This window comes from Wyeomyia smithii, chromosome 1 (genome assembly GCF_029784165.1).
Source record: "Wyeomyia smithii strain HCP4-BCI-WySm-NY-G18 chromosome 1, ASM2978416v1, whole genome shotgun sequence".
Lineage (NCBI taxonomy): Eukaryota > Metazoa > Arthropoda > Insecta > Diptera > Culicidae > Wyeomyia > Wyeomyia smithii.
This window is the reverse complement of record NC_073694.1, coordinates 112,651,995-112,675,215: the sequence shown is the minus strand read 5'-3', so window position 1 is coordinate 112,675,215 and position 23,221 is coordinate 112,651,995. Positions and strand designations below refer to the sequence as shown.

The following is a 23,221-nucleotide window of genomic DNA, read 5'->3' as shown; positions in this document are numbered from 1 at the left end:
TCCATATGGGGTGTATCGATCAAGGCGAATAATTTTAAAATCATGGAAGTTGAGATCAATATTTGAAGTAAGCCAAGTTTCACAAAGGGAAAATGCATCGCATTTGTTTTTATTTATCAAAACTTTAAACGAATCAATTTTTGGTAAAATACTTCTACAATTCCACTGTAAGACAGAGATAGAATCCTTCATATACGCAGTTGAATTAGGCATTGAAGGATACAATCGCTTTAAGGCGAGGCCATTGGGCAGTCAACTGCTTCAAAAATGATCTAACTGTTGGGAGAAATGCTGTAAGAAAAATTTTAATTGGATCGGGTACATTGAAAGTTTCAAAAATCCAGTCCACAATGTCAGAAAATTTCACTAATCCAGAGTTTGTTTCATCAACTGGATGTGCAAAAGGAACAACTGGGGTTTAGATGTTCCTGGCAGTGCTGGGAACTCCTTCTGGGACTTTAAATTTGCAAGCCCAGGAGGACTTTGCTTCGGTTTTTCCGCAGCACTGTTTGGTTTGCTTGTAACTTTCATTTCACTTTGAGAAATCTTAGGACCTTTTCTGGGAAGTTTAGGAGAGGAAATATTTTTCCTCTTTCTAGACTCCCCAGGATTGGCGTAAGATGTTTCCGCTGGTGAATCGTCAGAATCGGTTTCATCAGAGGACAACAGATCATAAGGGTTTGATGTAATGGGAGAAGTGGTAACGGTCTTCTTCAGCATCTCAGCGTAAGAACGCTTCGAACGCTCTTTGAGAGACCTCTTTATTTTATCCCTGCGCTGCATGTACACCGCACATGTCGAGAGCTCATGCTGACTCTCCCCACAGTGAATGCATTTTTCAGCATTTTTACTGCAGGAATCATCCGCATGATTCTCCCCACACTTGCCACAACGTGCCTTATTGCAGCAGTAGGCGGCGGTGTGGCCTAACTGCTTACAATTCAGGCAGTTCATGACGCGAGGCACATATAATCGCACAGGGAGACGATCCCGGTGGATCGAGACGTAGCTTGGTAGCGCTGACCCGGCGAACGTAACTCGAAACGAGTCTGACGGGGTGTATACTGTTTTGCCACCGATGATCGATGCTGACCGCAATTGCTTGCAGTCGAGCACCTTTACATCGGGACAGATTTTGTTTTTAAAGCACCCTTTGGCACTTTCCAGTATACACTCGACGGACAGACTCGAATCGGTTATGACACCGTCGATCTCCACGTCTCGTGCGGGTATGTAAACGCGATACTCGCGTGTGAAGAGCTCAGAGCAAGCTATATCGTTGGCCTCTTTCAGGTTACTGACCACGACACGGAGCTTGTTAGGCCGGACCTTGGAAATTTCGGTCACGCCCTTGTACTCCTTCGTCAGGTCTTTAGAAATCTGCAAGAGGTTCAACTGTTTCGATTTCGGTCCCGCCTTTGGCCGAAAATAGACAGTATAGCTGCCCTGGGCTCCGTCTGGGTAAAGCCTGGGGCGAGGGGGGGCTGAAGAATGAACAGGGGAGGGGGTAACAGAAGGTCAGGGTCAGAGGGGTTCGGGGATGGTGGCGCGGGAGGCGAGGGAGGCGAGGGATCTACATCCATCCCGCTAAGTCTAGCGCACTAGCGCCGACAAGAGCACGTACCTTTTTACTTCTCCCTTCCAGTAAGGTTGGTTGTCCGATCGTTCGAAGTTGCAGCCGTTACAGCCAGGAGCACCAATACAGCAGCACCAAACAGCCACCAGCAGCGAGCCAGGTGTGAGATCACTCCACACAGCGATACAACTCACTGTCAACTGATGGCTTCTTCTTTTTCCTCTTTTGTGTCTCGTCCACTGCTGTAGCACAATTCAGCCAGCAGCCAAATCGGCTTACGCACCAGCTGGTAGTCACGATGCGAAACAGTTGCACAAAGGCGCGACCTTGAACCCGGATTTATTTCACTCGACCAGGCAAACAATGCCAACACTTGTTCACACGTCTTTTGTTGTATATTCTATCGGAGCGATCACCGATCACACGTCCGATACTGATGCGTGTTCGGCACAGAATGCTGTAGTTGGTTGTCCACCACGGTTTTGCGTACACGTTGTCAAAGTTGTTGCTTTGTTGGGACAACACCGCGTAGAATGTCGTAGATATGCTCGTAGAATCGATCCACAGCTTCATCAGCATTGCAGTTAGAAAGGAAATCCTCCCAACGAGTCTCAGCAATCCGCCGATTCAACAATTCAAAGTTACAACGGTTAAAATCAAAGTCGAGTGCGTTTGCAACATTAAAATCATTATTCTTTTCATAAGCAAGCTCAAAAGCTATTACAAAAGGACGATGATGCTGGTCAGTTGTAAGCAATCGTAACGGCGGCTCCAACAAATCAACACGACTAGCGTCGTTTAAGAATGCTAGATCAAGCAGTCTTCCATTGAAGTTAGTCATGATGTTTATTTGAAATAGTCCGTTTGAAAGAACTGATTCAACAAGAACCATTACCTGTTCTGATGAGGCATTAATCGGTAGCATACAGTTCATATATTCATCGTGTGTCCAACATAAATGTGGAAGATTGTAATCACAGTGAGCGTACAACTTCCGTACTGAACACACGCGTTTTCGCTACCGTGCTGTGAAAGTCGAACGCAAGCTATCGATAGCAGTGTAAACTGTGTCTTTTCTATCTCTCCTCCTGCTCATCGTGGAGCCGTTCAGTGTCGCTGTGCGTCCAAACGACTTTGCGATGGGCCGTCGAGAGAATACCTTTCGCATAGATTTCTCAAACGTGCCGAAAAAGCCGGACAATGCCAAAATACACAGTTTCTGTGCGACCGTATTGGGTCTGAAACAAGGTGAAGTGTTAAGAATTCAGAACAGTAGAACCCTTGGTGCCTCCTTTGTGAAAGTCGTGGATCTAGCACTGACGCAGCGTGTATGCGAAGAACACGACAACAAACACGAGATTTCGGTCGATGGTAAAAAATACCCACTGAGGATCACCCTAGAGGACGGAGCAGTGGAAGTGAGACTCTACGACTTGTCAGAAGATGTGACGGACCAGAAAATTGCTGAATTTTTGAACAGATACGGTGATGTCATCGCGATACGAGAACAGCAATACGGTGCCGATGTCGACTTTCCTGGTATATCGACGGGTATTCGAGTTGCAAAAATGATTGTAAAACGAAATATTGAATCATGGGTGACCATAGACGGGGAAATGACGCAAGTCGCGTACTATGGACAACGTCAGACGTGTCGACACTGCCGCGAGTACATCCATATTGGAGCTACTTGTGTGCAAAATAAAAAACTACTCGTGCAGAAGTCCTACGCTGATGCCGCAAAACAAATGAGTCCAGCCTCCATCGCTTTGCAAAAAACGAAGCAACTCGCTCCAGCAGCGAAACTCACAAACCCGAATCCAAACCAAACACCGCCTGGCACTAAACCAACCTCCATAAACTCGTCGCCGTCAGAATCAATGCCGCCTCCGAAACAAATTCCCCACCGCCATCAACAGAAAGTGGTGCAGCCACCAATCCTAACTGAACAAAACTTTCCCCCGTTAGCCGCGACTACGAACTCATCTCTTTCGCCAACCGGCGGTTCGTTGACTTCTCCCACAGGTCAACAAACTCACGCTGGTGGGGGAGTCATACGTAAGACTTATGGAGATAAGACTGATGGAAGTGAAACTGACTCGTCCGTTGGTTCGTCCAGCTCTAGAAGACAGCTTCGCACTCGGGCTATAGGTAAAAAACCTCGCGTAGGCGACGACGACGACTCGAGAGATGGAAGTATTATTTTATCGTAATGGCTGAGTTCTCCAGTTACAACCTCGCTTCCATCAATATCAACAACATTACGAACGCAACGAAGATCGATGCGCTTCGGAATTTCGTACGAACGCTAGATCTTGACATCGTTTTTCTTCAAGAGGTGGAGAACGAACAACTCTCCCTACCCGGTTTTAACGTGATCTGCAATGTGGATCAGGCAAGACGGGGAACGGCAATTGCGCTGAAGGACCACATAAACTTCTCACATGTGGAGAAGAGTCTGGATGGCCGCCTCACTGCTCTGCGAGTGCAAAACACGACTCTCTGCAATGTATACGCTCCTTCGGGTACAGCTGTTCGTACAGAAAGGGAGAGATTCTTCAACAGCTCGATCGCCTACTACCTTCGTCACAACACGCCACACGTCATCCTCGCCGGCGACTTCAACTGCGTGCTTCGTTCGAGCGATTCTACGAGTGCAAACACAAGCCCCGCTCTTCAGGCGACCGTACAGCAACTCCAACTGCACGATGTGTGGCTGAAACTGTACCCCGCAACACCCGCTCCTACTTATGCCACACACAACGCAGCATCCAGACTGGATCGCATATACGTGAGCACTGGCTTATGCGAACAGCTGCGCAGTGCTGCCACGCATGTCTGTTCTTTCTCAGACCACAAAGCCCTCACAGCGCGTATCTGTCTTCCACACCTGGGCCGTGAACAGGGGCGCGGCTTCTGGTCCCTTCGTCCGCACCTCTTGACAACCGAAAACATCAGTGATTTCCAAACTCGATAGCAGTTTTGGAACCGGCAACGGAGAAATTTTCCCAGTTGGCTGGCGTGGTGGATATCATACGCGAAGCCAAAAATAAAAACCTTTTTCCGCTGGAAATCCAGTGAAGCATTCCGTTTATTTAATGCTGAACACCAACGGCTTTACGCCCAACTGAGGCGCGCATACGACGGATATTTCCAAAACCCAATTATGTTGGTAACCATCAACCGCATAAAAGCACAAATGCTCACTCTACAGCGCCGCTTTGCACAAAATTTCATTCGTATAAACGAAACATTTGTTGCCGGTGAGAGCATTTCCACCTTCCAGCTGGGGGACAGACGTCGAAAAAAAACTACAATCACACAGCTGCAAAATGAGCGTGGCGAACAAATCGAAGGATCCCAGCAGATCGAACATTACATGCACCAATACTTTCGTGAGTTGTATGCGACTGGAGAAGCGAGACAGGCAGGAAGGGAAAATTTTGATACCGACAGAGCGATACCCGAGGGCGACGCAGACAACGCTGCTCTAATGGCAGAGATTACAGTCGGAGAAATAAAAAATGCGATCCGAACGTCGCAGAAACGGAAATCACCAGGCATCGATGGGCTGCCGGTAGAGTTCTACTTACGAACGTTTGACGTCATATACAGGGAGCTCTATTTCGTTATCAACGAAGCTATGACGAATGAGTTGCCGTCAGAATTCGCAGATGGTATCATTGTGCTGGTTAAAAAGCGTGGTGGTGATGGGACAGCGAGAGCGTACCGTCCGATAAGCCTGCTCAACGTGGACTATAAGATTCTCGCCCGTGTGATGAAGACCCGACTGGAACACATACTCCGGACACACCGAGTGCTGAGCGACGCGCAAAAGTGTGCAAACGCCGACCGCTCCATCTTCCAAGCGACGCTCTCTCTTAAAGATCGCATGGCCCAGCTGATCGCGAGGAAGCAAAGAGGTAAGATGATTTCGTTCGATCTCGACCACGCTTTCGATCGGGTCTTTCATGAGTTCCTGCATCGTACTCTTCTCTCCCTGGGGCTCAACCAGGACTTCGTCGGATGGCTCTCCCGCATTGCTGCTGCCACGTCCTCTCGCCTGTTAGTCAATGGGCACCTAACACAACCGTTTCGAATTGAGCGTTCCGTACGGCAAGGAGACCCAATGTCTATGCTGTTATTTGTTCTCTATCTCCATCCACTGCTCACGAGATTGGAGCGTGTCTGTGGGGGAGATCTCTGCGTTGCGTATGCAGATGACGTCACGGTTATTGCTACATCCACACGGACAATAGAACGGCTGTATCAGCTGTTTCACGATTTCGAGATAGTTTCCGGAGCAAAGCTGAATCGGCAGAAAACGGTGGCAATCGACATTGGATTTATCAATGGGAACCCACTGACGGTACCGGGACTGCAGACAAATGACACCGTGAAAGTGTTAGGTGTAATTTTTGCAAACTCAGTGCGAAGCATGGTGAAACTAAACTGGAATGCTTTAGTGTCCAGAGTATTCTACTGAATACATTTATCACGTCGAAGGTGTGGTACCTCTCGTCGGTGATTCCACCACAATGTGCGCACACAGCAAAGCTGACAGCGACAATGGGGACTTTTTTGTTTCGTGGGCTACCAGCACGAGTCCCGATGCATCAGTTGGCGCGCAACAGAGAGCATGGTGGCTTGAAACTTCAGCTACCGGCGATTAAGTGCAAAGCGCTGCTGATCAATCGCCATTTAAAAGACACTACTTCTCTCCCCTACTATTTTTCCCTATTGACCCTAAATATTCCTCCTCCGGCGGACCTGCCTTGCCTCAAAATCCTTTCCCAGCAGATTCCATTGCTTCCACACCAGATCCAACAAAACCCCTCCAGTGATCAAATTCATCGCTTCTACCTAGATCAAACTGATCTACCTAGGGTTGAACAAAATCGACCTAACACAAACTGGCGGAGAATATGGACAAACATTTTTTCCGGCGGACTTTCATCACAATACCGAAGTGACCTCTATCTGCTGGTTAATGAGAAGACGGAACATCGCCGTCTGTTGCATGTGATCGGGCGGGCAAACGATCCTAACTGCCAGCACTGTATGTTAAGCATCGAAACAATGCAACACAAATTCGCCGAGTGTACTCGAGTAAGAGCAGCGTGGGCGTTCGTACAACGTAGAATGACGACCTTGTTTGGAGGGTGGTACAGGCCATCTTTCGACGATCTACTGCGACCAACATTGGGGAACATAGCAGTTACTAGAAGGAACGAAATACTAAAATTGATAATTAATTATATCAATTTCATTAATTCAAATGGTAATGCAGTGATCGATGTAGGTGAATTAGAATTTATTTTGGATCTCAATAGCTAATTATTTTATATTATTTGATACATTATTTATAAACAAAACTAAAAATAAACTAAATTTTTTATATAAATAAAAAAAAAAAAAAAAAAAATCTCCCACCACCAAAACTAAATTTCGATCACCCGCTTGGTCGATCAACTTTTGCACACACTGCGAATGCTGCTCATGAAGCGTAGCCTCACCGTTCGGGGGCAGATACACACAGCAAGCAAATAAATCGAAATTCTCCAATGAGATTCGAACAATAACCATGCATTTTTACTGCAGGAATCATCCGCATGATTCTCCCCACACTTGCCACAACGTGCCTTATTGCAGCAGTAGGCGGCGGTGTGGCCTAACTGCTTACAATTCAGGCAGTTCATGACGCGAGGCACATATAATCGCACAGGGAGACGATCCCGGTGGATCGAGACGTAGCTTGGTAGCGCTGACCCGGCGAACGTAACTCGAAACGAGTCTGACGGGGTGTATACTGTTTTGCCACCGATGATCGATGCTGACCGCAATTGCTTGCAGTCGAGCACCTTTACATCGGGACAGGTTTTGTTTTTAAAGCACCCTTTGGCACTTTCCAGTATACACTCGACGGACAGACTCGAATCGGTTATGACACCGTCGATCTCCACGTCTCGTGCGGGTATGTAAACGCGATACTCGCGTGTGAAGAGCTCAGAGCAAGCTATATCGTTGGCCTCTTTCAGGTTACTGACCACGACACGGAGCTTGTTAGGCCGGACCTTGGAAATTTCGGTCACGCCCTTGTACTCCTTCGTCAGGTCTTTAGAAATCTGCAAGAGGTTCAACTGTTTCGATTTCGGTCCCGCCTTTGGCCGAAAATAGACAGTATAGCTGCCCTGGGCTCCGTCTGGGTAAAGCCTGGGGCGAGGGGGGACTGAAGAATGAACAGGGGAGGGGGTAACAGAAGGTCAGGGTCAGAGGGGCTCGGGGATGGTGGCGCGGGAGGCGAGGGAGGCGAGGGATCTACATCCATCCCGCTAAGTCTAGCGCACTAGCGCCGACAAGAGCACGTACCTTTTTACTTCTCCCTTCCAGTAAGGTTGGTTGTCCGATCGTTCGAAGTTGCAGCCGTTACAGCCAGGAGCACCAATACAGCAGCACCAAACAGCCACCAGCAGCGAGCCAGGTGTGAGATCACTCCACACAGCGATACAACTCACTGTCAACTGATGGCTTCTTCTTTTTCCTCTTTTGTGTCTCGTCCACTGCTGTAGCACAATTCAGCCAGCAGCCAAATCGGCTTACGCACCAGCTGGTAGTCACGATGCGAAACAGTTGCACAAAGGCGCGACCTTGAACCCGGATTTATTTCACTCGACCAGGCAAACAATGCCAACACTTGTTCACACGTCTTTTGTTGTATATTCTATCGGAGCGATCACCGATCACACGTCCGATACTGATGCGTGTTCGGCACAGAATGCTGTAGTTGGTTGTCCACCACGGTTTTGCGTACACGTTGTCAAAGTTGTTGCTTTGTTGGGACAACACCGCGTAGAATGTCGTAGATATGCTCGTAGAATCGATCCACAGCTTCATCAGCATTGCAGTTAGAAAGGAAATCCTCCCAACGAGTCTCAGCAATCCGCCGATTCAACAATTCAAAGTTACAACGGTTAAAATCAAAGTCGAGTGCGTTTGCAACATTAAAATCATTATTCTTTTCATAAGCAAGCTCAAAAGCTATTACAAAAGGACGATGATGCTGGTCAGTTGTAAGCAATCGTAACGGCGGCTCCAACAAATCAACACGACTAGCGTCGTTTAAGAATGCTAGATCAAGCAGTCTTCCATTGAAGTTAGTCATGATGTTTATTTGAAATAGTCCGTTTGAAAGAACTGATTCAACAAGAACCATTACCTGTTCTGATGAGGCATTAATCGGTAGCATACAGTTCATATATTCATCGTGTGTCCAACATAAATGTGGAAGATTGTAATCACAGTGAGCGTACAACTTCCGTACTGAACACACGCGTTTTCGCTACCGTGCTGTGAAAGTCGAACGCAAGCTATCGATAGCAGTGTAAACTGTGTCTTTTCTATCTCTCCTCCTGCTCATCGTGGAGCCGTTCAGTGTCGCTGTGCGTCCAAACGACTTTGCGATGGGCCGTCGAGAGAATACCTTTCGCATAGATTTCTCAAACGTGCCGAAAAAGCCGGACAATGCCAAAATACACAGATTCTGTGCGACCGTATTGGGTCTGAAACAAGGTGAAGTGTTAAGAATTCAGAACAGTAGAACCCTTGGTGCCTCCTTTGTGAAAGTCGTGGATCTAGCACTGACGCAGCGTGTATGCGAAGAACACGACAACAAACACGAGATTTCGGTCGATGGTAAAAAATACCCACTGAGGATCACCCTAGAGGACGGAGCAGTGGAAGTGAGACTCTACGACTTGTCGGAAGATGTGACGGACCAGAAAATTGCTGAATTTTTGAACAGATACGGTGATGTCATCGCGATACGAGAACAGCAATACGGTGCCGATGTCGACTTTCCTGGTATATCGACGGGTATTCGAGTTGCAAAAATGATTGTAAAACGAAATATTGAATCATGGGTGACCATAGACGGGGAAATGACGCAAGTCGCGTACTATGGACAACGTCAGACGTGTCGACACTGCCGCGAGTACATCCATATTGGAGCTACTTGTGTGCAAAATAAAAAACTACTCGTGCAGAAGTCCTACGCTGATGCCGCAAAACAAATGAGTCCAGCCTCCATCGCTTTGCAAAAAACGAAGCAACTCGCTCCAGCAGCGAAACTCACAAACCCGAATCCAAACCAAACACCGCCTGGCACTAAACCAACCTCCATAAACTCGTCGCCGTCAGAATCAATGCCGCCTCCGAAACAAATTCCCCACCGCCATCAACAGAAAGTGGTGCAGCCACCAATCCTAACTGAACAAAACTTTCCCCCGTTAGCCGCGACTACGAACTCATCTCTTTCGCCAACCGGCGGTTCGTTGACTTCTCCCACAGGTCAACAAACTCACGCTGGTGGGGGAGTCATACGTAAGACTTATGGAGATAAGACTGATGGAAGTGAAACTGACTCGTCCGTTGGTTCGTCCAGCTCTAGAAGACAGCTTCGCACTCGGGCTATAGGTAAAAAACCTCGCGTAGGCGACGACGACGACTCGAGAGATGGAAGTATTATTTTATCGTAATGGCTGAGTTCTCCAGTTACAACCTCGCTTCCATCAATATCAACAACATTACGAACGCAACGAAGATCGATGCGCTTCGGAATTTCGTACGAACGCTAGATCTTGACATCGTTTTTCTTCAAGAGGTGGAGAACGAACAACTCTCCCTACCCGGTTTTAACGTGATCTGCAATGTGGATCAGGCAAGACGGGGAACGGCAATTGCGCTGAAGGACCACATAAACTTCTCACATGTGGAGAAGAGTCTGGATGGCCGCCTCACTGCTCTGCGAGTGCAAAACACGACTCTCTGCAATGTAAACGCTCCTTAGGGTACAGCTGTTCGTACAGAAAGGGAGAGATTCTTCAACAGCTCGATCGCCTACTACCTTCGTCACAACATGCCACACGTCATCCTCGCCGGCGACTTCAACTGCGTGCTTCGTTCGAGCGATTCTACGAGTGCAAACACAAGCCCCGCTCTTCAGGCGACCGTACAGCAACTCCAACTGCACGATGTGTGGCTGAAACTGTACCCCGCAACACCCGCTCCTACTTATGTCACACATAACGCAGCATCCAGACTGGATCGCATATACGTGAGCACTGGCTTATGCGAACAGCTGCGCAGTGCTGCCACGCATGTCTGTTCTTTCTCAGACCACAAAGCCCTCACAGCGCGTATCTGTCTTCCACACCTGGGCCGTGAACAGGGGCGCGGCTTCTGGTTCCTTCGTCCGCACCTCTTGACAACCGAAAACATCAGTGATTTCCAAACTCGATGGCAGTTTTGGAACCGGCAACGGAGAAATTTTCCCAGTTGGCTGGCGTGGTGGATATCATACGCGAAGCCAAAAATAAAAACCTTTTTCCGCTGGAAATCCAGTGAAGCATTCCGTTTATTTAATGCTGAACACCAACGGCTTTACGCCCAACTGAGGCGCGCATACGACGGATATTTCCAAAACCCAATTATGTTGGTAACCATCAACCGCATAAAAGCACAAATGCTCACTCTACAGCGCCGCTTTGCACAAAATTTCATTCGTATAAACGAAACATTTGTTGCCGGTGAGAGCATTTCCACCTTCCAGCTGGGGGACAGACGTCGAAAAAAAACTACAATCACACAGCTGCAAAATGAGCGTGGCGAACAAATCGAAGGATCCCAGCAGATCGAACATTACATGCACCAATACTTTCGTGAGTTGTATGCGACTGGAGAAGCGAGACAGGCAGGAAGGGAAAATTTTGATACCGACAGAGCGATACCCGAGGGCGACGCAGACAACGCTGCTCTAATGGCAGAGATTACAGTCGGAGAAATAAAAAATGCGATCCAAACGTCGCAGAAACGGAAATCACCAGGCATCGATGGGCTGCCGGTAGAGTTCTACTTACGAACGTTTGACGTCATATACAGGGAGCTCTATTTCGTTATCAACGAAGCTATGACGAATGAGTTGCCGTCAGAATTCGCAGATGGTATCATTGTGCTGGTTAAAAAGCGTGGTGGTGATGGGACAGCGAGAGCGTACCGTCCGATAAGCCTGCTCAACGTGGACTATAAGATTCTCGCCCGTGTGATGAAGACCCGACTGGAACACATACTCCGGACACACCGAGTGCTGAGCGACGCGCAAAAGTGTGCAAACGCCGACCGCTCCATCTTCCAAGCGACGCTCTCTCTTAAAGATCGCATGGCCCAGCTGATCGCGAGGAAGCAAAGAGGTAAGATGATTTCGTTCGATCTCGACCACGCTTTCGATCGGGTCTCTCATGAGTTCCTGCATCGTACTCTTCTCTCCCTGGGGCTCAACCAGGACTTCGTCGGATGGCTCTCCCGCATTGCTGCTGCCACGTCCTCTCGCCTGTTAGTCAATGGGCACCTAACACAACCGTTTCGAATTGAGCGTTCCGTACGGCAAGGAGACCCAATGTCTATGCTGTTATTTGTTCTCTATCTCCATCCACTGCTCACGAGATTGGAGCGTGTCTGTGGGGGAGATCTCTGCGTTGCGTATGCAGATGACGTCACGGTTATTGCTACATCCACACGGACAATAGAACGGCTGTATCAGCTGTTTCACGATTTCGAGATAGTTTCCGGAGCAAAGCTGAATCGGCAGAAAACGGTGGCAATCGACATTGGATTTATCAATGGGAACCCACTGACGGTACCGGGACTGCAGACAAATGACACCGTGAAAGTGTTAGGTGTAATTTTTGCAAACTCAGTGCGAAGCATGGTGAAACTAAACTGGAATGCTTTAGTGTCCAGAGTATCCCAACTATTATGGCTGCACAGCATGCGAACACTAAACCTGCAACAGAAGGTAATTCTACTGAATACATTTATCACGTCGAAGGTGTGGTACCTCTCGTCGGTGATTCCACCACAATGTGCGCACACAGCAAAGCTGACAGCGACAATGGGGACTTTTTTGTTTCGTGGGCTACCAGCACGAGTCCCGATGCATCAGTTGGCGCGCAACAGAGAGCATGGTGGCTTGAAACTTCAGCTACCGGCGATTAAGTGCAAAGCGCTGCTGATCAATCGCCATTTAAAAGACACTACTTCTCTCCCCTACTATTTTTCCCTATTGACCCTAAATATTCCTCCTCCGGCGGACCTGCCTTGCCTCAAAATCCTTTCCCAGCAGATTCCATTGCTTCCACACCAGATCCAACAAAACCCCTCCAGTGATCAAATTCATCGCTTCTACCTAGATCAAACTGATCTACCTAGGGTTGAACAAAATCGACCTAACACAAACTGGCGGAGAATATGGACAAACATTTTTTCCGGCGGACTTTCATCACAATACCGAAGTGACCTCTATCTGCTGGTTAATGAGAAGACGGAACATCGCCGTCTGTTGCATGTGATCGGGCGGGCAAACGATCCTAACTGCCAGCACTGTATGTTAAGCATCGAAACAATGCAACACAAATTCGCCGAGTGTACTCGAGTAAGTGCAGCGTGGGCATTCGTACAACGTAGAATGACGACCTTGTTTGGAGGGTGGTACAGGCCATCTTTCGACGATCTACTGCGACCAACATTGGGGAACATAGCAGTTACTAGAAGGAACGAAATACTAAAATTGATAATTAATTATATCAATTTCATTAATTCAAATGGTAATGCCGTGATCGATGTAGGTGAATTAGAATTTATTTTGGATCTCAATAGCTAATTATTTTATATTATTTGATACATTATTTTTAAACAAAACTAAAAATAAACTAAATTTTTTATATAAATAAAAAAAAAAAAAAAAAAAATCTCCCACAACCAAAACTAAATTTCGATCACCCGCTTGGTCGATCAACTTTTGCACACACTGCGAATGCTGCTCATGAAGCGTAGCCTCACCGTTCGGGGCAGATACACACAGCAAGCAAATAAATCGAAATTCTCCAATGAGATTCGAACAATAACCTGCTCCAGCTGATCGCTGCCAGCGACACAAACAACAGTGCTACGAAGTTGATTCTTTACGGCTATAAAAACTTCACCGCCACGCCTGTGTTGGCTGGTCAGTGCGTTTCTATCACACCGATAAATGTTATAATTTTGAGTGAGTTCCGAATTCCGAATGCCATGGTGCAACCAAGTTTCTGTAAAGGCGATGAGGTCATACTCACATTGTGACAGGGTTAGCAGCAGATCATTGGTTTTTGTGCGTAGGCCTCTTACGTTTTGTTGATAGATGGTAAATGAGCGATAGGCGATAGCGGGACTAATGTGATCTGCTGGGCACGACGCATCGTTGTGCGAAAAGTTAGTGATTTGTTTATTATGAATAGTAGAATTATCTGAGTGACGAGAACTTAATGGTGATAATGTTGTGTTGTTACATTCGATTTCCTCCTGGCGTTGGTTGGAAGCGAAAGGGAGCGCGTGTATTCGAAGTGCGTTGGGAATCGAATTGTCGGAAAACAATCCCTTTTTGCCAGCTCGACTTCGACAGTGCCAAGTCTTTCAGCTGGGTGTCGACGCCAGCTTTGAAAGAGACGAATGTAAGTTCATCAAGCGATTTACCTTTTGGAACCAGCTTTACGACTTGAACAGCTTTGTCAGTGTTCAAATTGTTTCTGACAAGTTTCTCTACTTGCTGTACTGTTGCCTGAGGATCGAAACCGGACAGGTATAACCAAAACAGCTGATCCTTTCTTGCAGCAGCTAACGGTATCGCATCATCAGCTTCGATTTCTCTGGTTCCTTCACAAGTATTCACGCGCGGTGGTGATTCGTCGGGAATTAATAACCGTGGCCTTTTTCGCAGGTTTATTGGGACTTGCGATCTGGGTGTAGTTGGCAGCGGCGTTCGCTCAAGTATTGTGTTAATCTTGGACGTGTTTAGTGCGACTTCTTTCCTTAACTCATCCAGCACTTTGTTTTGTTCGTCGGCAATCGACTGCATAGCGATGTTTGTGGATGAGGTCGCTTGACAAAAACAAGCATTTGCCATCATTTTGGTACAAGCTTTGCATATCCAAAACAGTTGGGAACAACTAGCTACAGCATCGCGAGTTTCTGCCGATATGTAAGCACACTTCAGGTGGAAAGAAAATTTGCAAAAACCATTGCATATGATTTCATCGGGCTTTTCTAAGCCGCAGGCACAAGCACAACAAACCAACTCCATTTATTTTTCGCGGGATCAACAATCAATCTTACGGCAGCGTAACTTTTGGGTGATTTTTCACTAATAGTCGCTGGAAAACGTTGTACTCCAAATGGTACCGATGAATTGCAACGAAATGCGTCCAATAAGTAGTATTTGGCACAGAAACAATCCGGAAAACGTAAAAAAACGGTAATTAGTAATGAGTAAAACAATAACCAAACAATTTTGTTTACCTTCACACACATGCTAACAGTATAAAATGACTTATTATACTTATAAGAACACTTGTGCACAGTTTCAGCCAAAAAAAAATTGTTCATTAAAATCGTTACCCCGTTGAATGGAATTGCGCACCTATGTCGGTTTTGGTGGTTGGTAAACGGCACGTGTGGTTGGTAAACGGCACGTGTCACTTGAGACCCCATTGTGGTCATTCACCTCTGTCCAGCAACTCCTATCCCAACCTCCACGAGGTGCCGACCGGGATACGAGTAACCTTAGCGGAGATCGGGTAACCAACCCCCGGTGGAAACTATGGTCGTATGCTGCCTGGAAAGGGGGATCGTACGCGGCTGTATCCGCATGTTAGGGGCGGCGTATAACAGCATCTGACTCGAAACGGGCGGCTGAAATACGAAACGGGGTGCCTCGCCAGCTATATCTAAGTCGGCAGCCCCATCGCGAGACTAGGTATCGCAGCTCTAATAAGGCAGCTTACCGAAGGTAAAATATTACGAACAATCCAGATATAAATACGGAACGGAATAATCGGCATGGACCTAGACGAACGAAAAAGGACAACGATTAGTGGAAATTCGGTACTTGGAATGTAAGGACTCTAGTCGAACCGGCACGTAACGGTATCCAGGCTAGAGAGCTGCAAAAGGTGAATGTGGAGGTGGCTGCCATACAAGAGGTGGCCGAAAACGGGAGAACGCGAATTGCGGGCAGTAGATCCTATTGCGGGCACTTCATTCAAGTACCATATCTACTACAGTGGCGGCAGGAAAGCAGGAAGGGGAATGGGTTTCGTGCTCATAGGGAAACAGATAAAGCGTGTCGTTAGATGGAGGCCAATCAGTGGCCGTATATGCGAGTCAGTGACCGTATAAACGTGAATTGAGGGCAAATTTTTCAACTACACCCTGATAAATGTGTACGCACCGACCAACGATGAAGAGAAGTAGAAGTAGAAGTTCTATGAGCTCCTGAAAGAAACGTATAATGAGTGCCCAGGACACGACATTAAAATCGTCATCGGGGACGCAAATGCGCAGGTCGGGCAGGAGAACTTCTTCCGCCCCGTGATTGGTAGAGAAAGCCTCCACTCTACTACGAACGACAACGGCCCGAAGCTTGTCAATTTCGCTTCCGGGCAGAGGTATGGCTATCAGTAGCACTTATTTTGCACGCCGAAACATACGTAAGCACCTGGAGACACCCTAATGGAGAGGCCTGCTCCCAGATCGACCATGTTCCGATTGAGAGTTGACACTTTTCAGACGTTACAGACGTGAGGTTTTTTATTGTTAGTTGCTTAAGTATTTATGATAAATATTGGTAAGTAATGAGTATGTGTGCCCAATCACAAATGGTGACTTCTCAACACTGTTAGAAATTTGTAATTTTAATTGTTAGGATTTGTTTGCTTTCGCAATTAGGACTTATCGTTCGTAGGGATTTAAACCTACTTGTCAAAAAGGGGTAGTAAACTTACAACTAACTTAATTGCTAACTTAATGGCTACAAAGAGAGCTTATCGTAGCAATTGAGGATTGCAACGATTTTTGTCGAAAATTGTTAATAATTTTGTTTGACATAGCTTCTAATGGTTCAACACCAGTAAGTCTATGTAATTCGAGTGTACCAAACCAAGGAGGACGCTTCAAAATCATTTTCAGAACTTTATGCTGAATCCTTTGGAGCGTTTTCTTCCATGTTGAACAGCAACTTGACCAGATCGGTACAGCATAACGCATTACTGGTCTAAAAATTTGTTTGTAAATCAAACGTTTGTTCTTTAAACAAAGTTTAGAATTCTGGTTAATGAGAGGATATAAACATCTCGTATATTTGATGCACTTAGCTTGTATACTCTCAATGTGCTCTTTGAAACTAAGTTTTTATCGTAAATTAGTCCCAAGTACTTAACCTTGTCAGACCAACTTAAAATAACCCCATTCATCTCGACAACGTGATTATTGTTTGGCTTGAGAAGCCCTAGTCTTATAGGGAAAAATTTTCATTTGAGTTTTAGAAGCATTGGGAGAGATTTTCCACTTTTGCAAGTAAGAAGAAAAATTATCTAAGCTTTTCTGCAATCGACTGCATATGACACGAAGCCTTTTTCCTTTTACGGAAATGCTTGTGTCATCGCAGAACAATGACTTTGTGCATCCTGGAGGCACACCAGGAAGATCTGAAGTGAATATGTTGTACAGGACTGGACCCAAGACTGAACCTTGAGGCACACCTGCTCTGACAGGAAATCTACCAGATTTAGAATTCTGATAGTCAACCTGCAACCTGATCAGGAAAATTGGAAAATTAAAAGTTTGCAATTTCGCAATCAAACCTTTATGCCAAACACTGTCGAATGCTTTTTCTATGTCTTAAAGAGCAGCTCCAGTGGAATTACAGACGTGAGGTCGTTTAGAGGACTAAACATTGACTTTGATCATTATCTCGTGGTATCCAAGATTCACGCCCGGTAGTCCAACACGTTAAAATTCAGGACGACAGGGAGGATACAGTTGAACATCCAGCGGCTGTCAACTGAAGAAGTGGCTACAGAGCGCCCTGCGGAAGGTTGATGAGCGGATCGAGGATCAAGTTGGAGATAACCTGAATGAACAGTGGAGGCATATCCACAGTGCAATCAGCACCACAGCGAAAGAAGTGATGGGTACATCTGCGACAACCACGTCCAATGAGTGGTTTGACACTGAGTGCCAGCGAGCGACGGATGAAAAGAACCGCGCCAGAATTCACATGTTAGCCACGGTTGTTACTCGTCAGAGCGTAGGAAGATACCGGGAAGCTAGAGCTGCTGTAACAAGACTTCATCGCCGGAAGAAACGACAATATTGGGAGCGGATTCTTGCGGAGGCGGAAGGTTGCTTCTCTAGGCACGATGCGAGAAGCTTCTACAAAAAGATCAATGGAATCAGGAACCGAAACGTGTCAGCCCCTGTCATGTGCAACGATAGGGAGGGGAACCTGATTACCGATAGAAGTGGCCAGGCGTTGGAAGGAACACTTTGGTGTGCTGTTGAATGGTGAAGAAAACAGCGTAGTCGAAAGGAGCAGGATGTTGATTGTGGATGATGGCAAAGCTGTGGACCCACCATCCATGGACGAGGTTAAGAAAGCAGTGAAAGAGCTGAGGAACTGCAAGGCAGCTGATAAGGATGCATTCCAGCCGAACTTTTGAAAGTCGGGAGTGAACAGCTGTATCGTGCTTTACACCGGATCATGCTGATAGTGTGGTCCGATGAATTATTGTCTTCGGACTGGTTGGAGGGTCTCATATATCCAATCTACAAGAAAGGCCACCACCTCGACTGTAGTAATTATCGGAGCATAACCCTTCTCAACACCGTTAACAAAATTCACACCCGTATTCTGTTCCATAGATTAAGGCCGTAGTCGGAGACCTTTGTTGGCGATTATCAATGTGGACTACGGACTACGGACTACACGACTCACTATGGACCAAATGTTTACCCTGCGTCAGATCCTCGATAAATTTCGAGAATTTAATCTGCATACGCACCATCTGTTTATTGACTTTAAGGCAGCGTACGGTACAGCAAAGAGAAATGAATTATGGCGAATTATGGCTCGAACATGGTTTCCCAATTAAACTATTTAGGCTGATACGTGCCACCCTTCAAAGCTCTACATCATGCGTCAGGATAGCCGGTGAGATATCGGACTCTTTCGTGACGTTAGATGGTTTGAAGCAGGGAGACGGGCTGTCAAACTTATTGTTCAACATCGCATTGAAGGGTGCTATACGGAGGGCCGGCGTGCAAAGAAGCGGCACCATCATTACGAAGTCTCACATGCTTCTAGGTTTGCGGACGATATCGACATCATTGGTATCAACCGTAGAACTGTGGAAGAGGCCTTCGGACTTCTCAGGAGGGAAGCTGCGAGAGCAGGGCTCATCATTAACACTGCCAAAACGAAATACATGGTGGCTGGGAGAGAGCGTGGTATTCCGACGGATGTTGGTGCTGAGGTGGTGTTAAATGGGGAAACTTTTGAAGTAGTCGACGAATTTATTTACCTGGGTAAACTAGTAACTGTGACAACGAGGTTAGCCGTGAGATAAAAAGGCGGATATCAACTGCAAACAGGGCCTCCTACGGGTTGCGTAACCAGCTGAGGTCCCGTAGTCTGCAAACCCGTACTTAACTTGCTTTCTACAAAACACTAATTCTTCCCGTGGTCCTCTACGGCCATGAAACATGGACGTTGAAAAAGGCCGATCGGTGAGCTCTTGGTGTTTTTGAGGGTAGGGTTTTGTGTTCAATCCTTGGCGGCAAACCAGAAAACGGTGTTTGGCGCAGACGCATGAATCATGGTGTTCAAATCGGCGGATATAGTTAAGCGGATAAAACATGGCAGGTTACAGTGGGCTGGGCATGTAGCTAGAATGCCGGAAGAATGACCAGCGAAGAATATATTTAGCAGAAATCCCGATAGAGGCCGTCAACTTCGAGGTAGGCCTCGCACTCGTTGGATGTTTGCTGACGACGAGGATGCCCGTGAAATAGGTGTTAGGGGAGATTGGAGGGTAGCAGCCTAAGACCGAGTGTTATGGCGATGTATTATGGATTCGGCATTGGATCGATAATCGGTCTGTCGCCGTAAAAGTAAAGTAAGTAAGTCGGATTTGGTTTCCATCTCAAACGATCAAACTCGACAAATATTTTACACTATATTTCGACGAACATTCAGCAAATACATCGTTTTACCTTATACCAGCTAGTATTGAAAGTATTGGTATTAAAAGTAAGTATTGAAAGTATCGGCCAACACTAAATTACTGTAATTTTTTGCTCCTCGCAATAAGACCTATAGTACATGACAATTAATATATATCAAAACGTGGAAATCACGAAACTCTATTAACTCAGATATTACGGACCAATTGAAACAAAATTCACTATCAAATGATCGGGCTGTCTTTGGAGTCCCTCACTATTCATATTTATAAAGATCAATTATCTCATTCCAATGTAATCGTCATAGAAGCTGCGAATTACTTACCTTTGAAGGCCAAAAACGTTGTTACTGTGATGCATGTCATAAACTAACACACACACATACAGAAAATGCTCAGCTCGTCGAACTGACTCGAGTGATATATGCCATTCGGCCCTTTGGAGCACTTTTAGATCTTCGGTTTTGCAAGTGATTGCTATACCTTTTTAGAAGAAAGGCAATATTTAATTCACCTATCGGCGACACCCAGCCTTTCTCTTTCGAACTCATTATTTGTTTGAATAGATTTATATGAGACCTTCAATTATTAGAAAAAAATACACCTTGATAATTAAGCTGTAAATATTTTTTTTTACTCTAAATAACGAATTTCTGGTAGCCAAAAGCATAACTGTACCGAACATTTTGGAAGTAACATGAAATAAATATGTTTTAATTATATGATGCGATGTTTTCTTTTGTTCCTGGTATAATTCAAATATATAGGACGGACTCGATTATATATCACTAGCTGACCCGGCAAACTTCGTCCCGCCCATTTTAGTGATTAATTTAATAATTTTAAACATTTCAAACTCATTGTTTCCTTGCGATTGGCTTATATCGTTTGAAATTATTGGTTTTATCGGAATGACAACATCCTCGACTTTAGGCTCTTGTACATGAGCTCTATTCCGGATATATATTGGGTGCATTTCAGTTATTTTCGTTGTTTTCCAGAAACTGAAAGTGGTCATCTTCTAATTCAAAATGGTGTCCAGGGTCAATGCTTGGCTTTTTTACATCATTTCGATTACGGACATATCCATATGTAGTAGTATTCGGTTATTTACGGCTGTTTCCCAGAAGTTGCCATTTTTTCAATTGCATCATTCTGGATCCGGTGATACTCATATTGGGTGGTATTTGGTCACTTTGGGTTATTTTTCAGGAACCGTAAGTCGCCATCTTGGATTTCAAAATGGCATTTGTAGAAAATTTCTGGCCCCTGAGCGTCATTCTGGTTTATCAAACACCCATATTGGGTGTTATTTGGTCATTTTCGGCTGTTTTACAGAAACCGGATGTCACCATCTTCAGTTTTAAAATGGTGTCTGTGGTCGATTCTAGCTCCTGTGTATCATTCTAGTTCCGAAGATACTCATATTGTATGGAAATCGGCCATTTTTGGCTGTTTTTAGAAACCGGAAGTGGCCATCTTACAATTCATAATGGTGTCTGAGGTCAATTTTCAGCTTCATTCTCGTATTTGGTCACTTTGGGCTGTTTTTCGTACACTGAAAGTTGTTATCTTACAATTCAAAATGTTGTCCGAGGTCAATTTGCGGCTTCAGTGCATCATAGCAATTCCGGAAATACTCATATTGGGTGGTATTTGCCGCTGTTTTTCAGAAACCGGAAGTTGCCATCTTGGATTTCAAAATGGCATTAGGAGACAATTTCTGGCCTCTGAGCGTAAATAAGGTTGAAGAAACACTCATATTGGGTGATATTTGGTCATTTTCGGCTGTTTTCCAGACACCGGAAGTCGCCTTCTAACAATTCAAAATGTTGTCTGAGGTTGAAAGGTCGATTTGTGGCTTCAGTGCATCATAACAATTCCGGGAATACGCATATTGAGGGGTATTTGGTCATTTGCCGCTGTTTTTCGGAAACCGGAAGTCGCCATCTTGGATTTCAAAATGGCATTTGTAAACAATTTCCGGCCTCCGTGCGTCAATCTGGTGAAAGAAACGCTCATATTGAGTGGTATTTGATCTTTTCCGGCTGTATTCCAGACACCGGAAGTCGCCATCTTACAATTTAAAGTGTTGTCTGAAGTCGATTTGTGGCTTCAGTGCATCATAACAATTCCGGAAATACCCATATTGAGTGACATTTGGTAATTTGCCGCTGTTTTTCGGAAACCGGAATTCGCCATCTTGGATTTCGGAATGGAATTTGTAAACAATTTCTGGCCTCCGTGCGTCAATCTGGTTGAAGAAACATCCATATTGGGTGGTATTTGGTCATTTTCGGCTGTTTTCCAGACACCGGAAGTCGCCATCTTACAATCCAAAATGCTATCTGAGGTCGATTTGTGGCTTCAATGCGTCATAACAATTCCGGAAATACCCATATTGGGTGGTATTTGGTCATTTGCCGCTGTTTTTCAGAAACCGGAAGTTGCCATCTTGGATTTCAAAATGAAATTTGTAAACAATTTCTGGCCTCCGTGCGTCAATTTGGTTAAAGAAACACTTATATTGAGTGGTGTTTGATCATTTTCGACTGTTTTCCAGACCAGGGCTGCTGAATATCACTTCGTTGCATTCGTATTCATTCATTATTGCCGAAGCACAACAACACGTGGCAACAGTGTATTCACTCAGCAATGGAAACAACGCCTATAGTGAACTGAACTGTTATGAGTGGCTTGTGGGCGATGAATAGTTATTAAAACGTAATATGATTTCGTGTTTGATTCGTATTGGCTACGATTTACTCAAGTCATCCGAAGCGATATTGAGCGATCGGATGGGAATACATCGTTTCAGAAGCCTTTGTGACTCAGATCAATGCCGATGAATATTCACCGTGAATGGTATTACCAATCGCAATGATGCCTCGGGGCGAATCCAAACGAAAAATGAAAATTGCCGAGGAAGAAGCTTATACTGCCGTGGGCTAGGATTTTGACGTAAGCGCCAAAAGCACAAAATCGCTACAGATCTAAATCGTTTGCAAATTAACAGAAGCGCTTTATTACGCAAACTAATCTGATAGAATCTGAGTAAATATGATGAAAAACATACCCCATTGCTTTAACACGTTTATTTATGTAAACGCATTGAGTTTTAATGTCAACGTCACTTCTCTTGCAAAACAGCAAAACCATTTCAAAGTTTTGCACTAAAAGTGACGTTGGTACGCCTGAATAGTCTAGTTTGCCATGCGTACTGGTCGGTAGCCAGCAGCAAGGATATAAATAAAATTATGCACTCCACAAGCATGATACACTATCGTATTCGTACCTCAACGTCACTTCTATGTAAAGTGGCGCTAACGTCACTTCTTATTTTTGATATTTCTCAGTTATTTATCAAAATTTTTGGAAACGGCAACAAGATTCTTGAAGGTAATTTTCTATATTATAGTAATATGAAAAAAATGAAATTTGAATTTGATTTATTTATTATATATATATATATATATATATATATATATATATATATATATATATATATATATATATATATATATATATATATATATATATA

The 23,221-nt window shown here is 45.3% G+C and overlaps 1 protein-coding gene across 2 annotated transcripts in view; it reads right to left on the bottom strand.

Moving 5' to 3' along the window:
* LOC129718123 (tachykinin-like peptides receptor 99D) overlaps positions 1-20,094 on the bottom strand; it is a 373,090-nt gene extending 352,996 nt beyond the window's left edge. Inside the window, exon 1 of one of the 2 annotated variants that reach the window (XM_055668550.1) lies at positions 20,007-20,094. In XM_055668550.1, coding sequence (XP_055524525.1) covers positions 20,007-20,041 — 35 coding nt within the window. In that variant the 5' untranslated portion in view covers positions 20,042-20,094. Of the gene's footprint in view, positions 1-1,624; positions 1,715-20,006 lie in introns of those variants that run through there. The other variant, XM_055668552.1, reaches the window with a different exon arrangement.
* Positions 20,095-23,221: the final 3,127 nt, after the last annotated feature.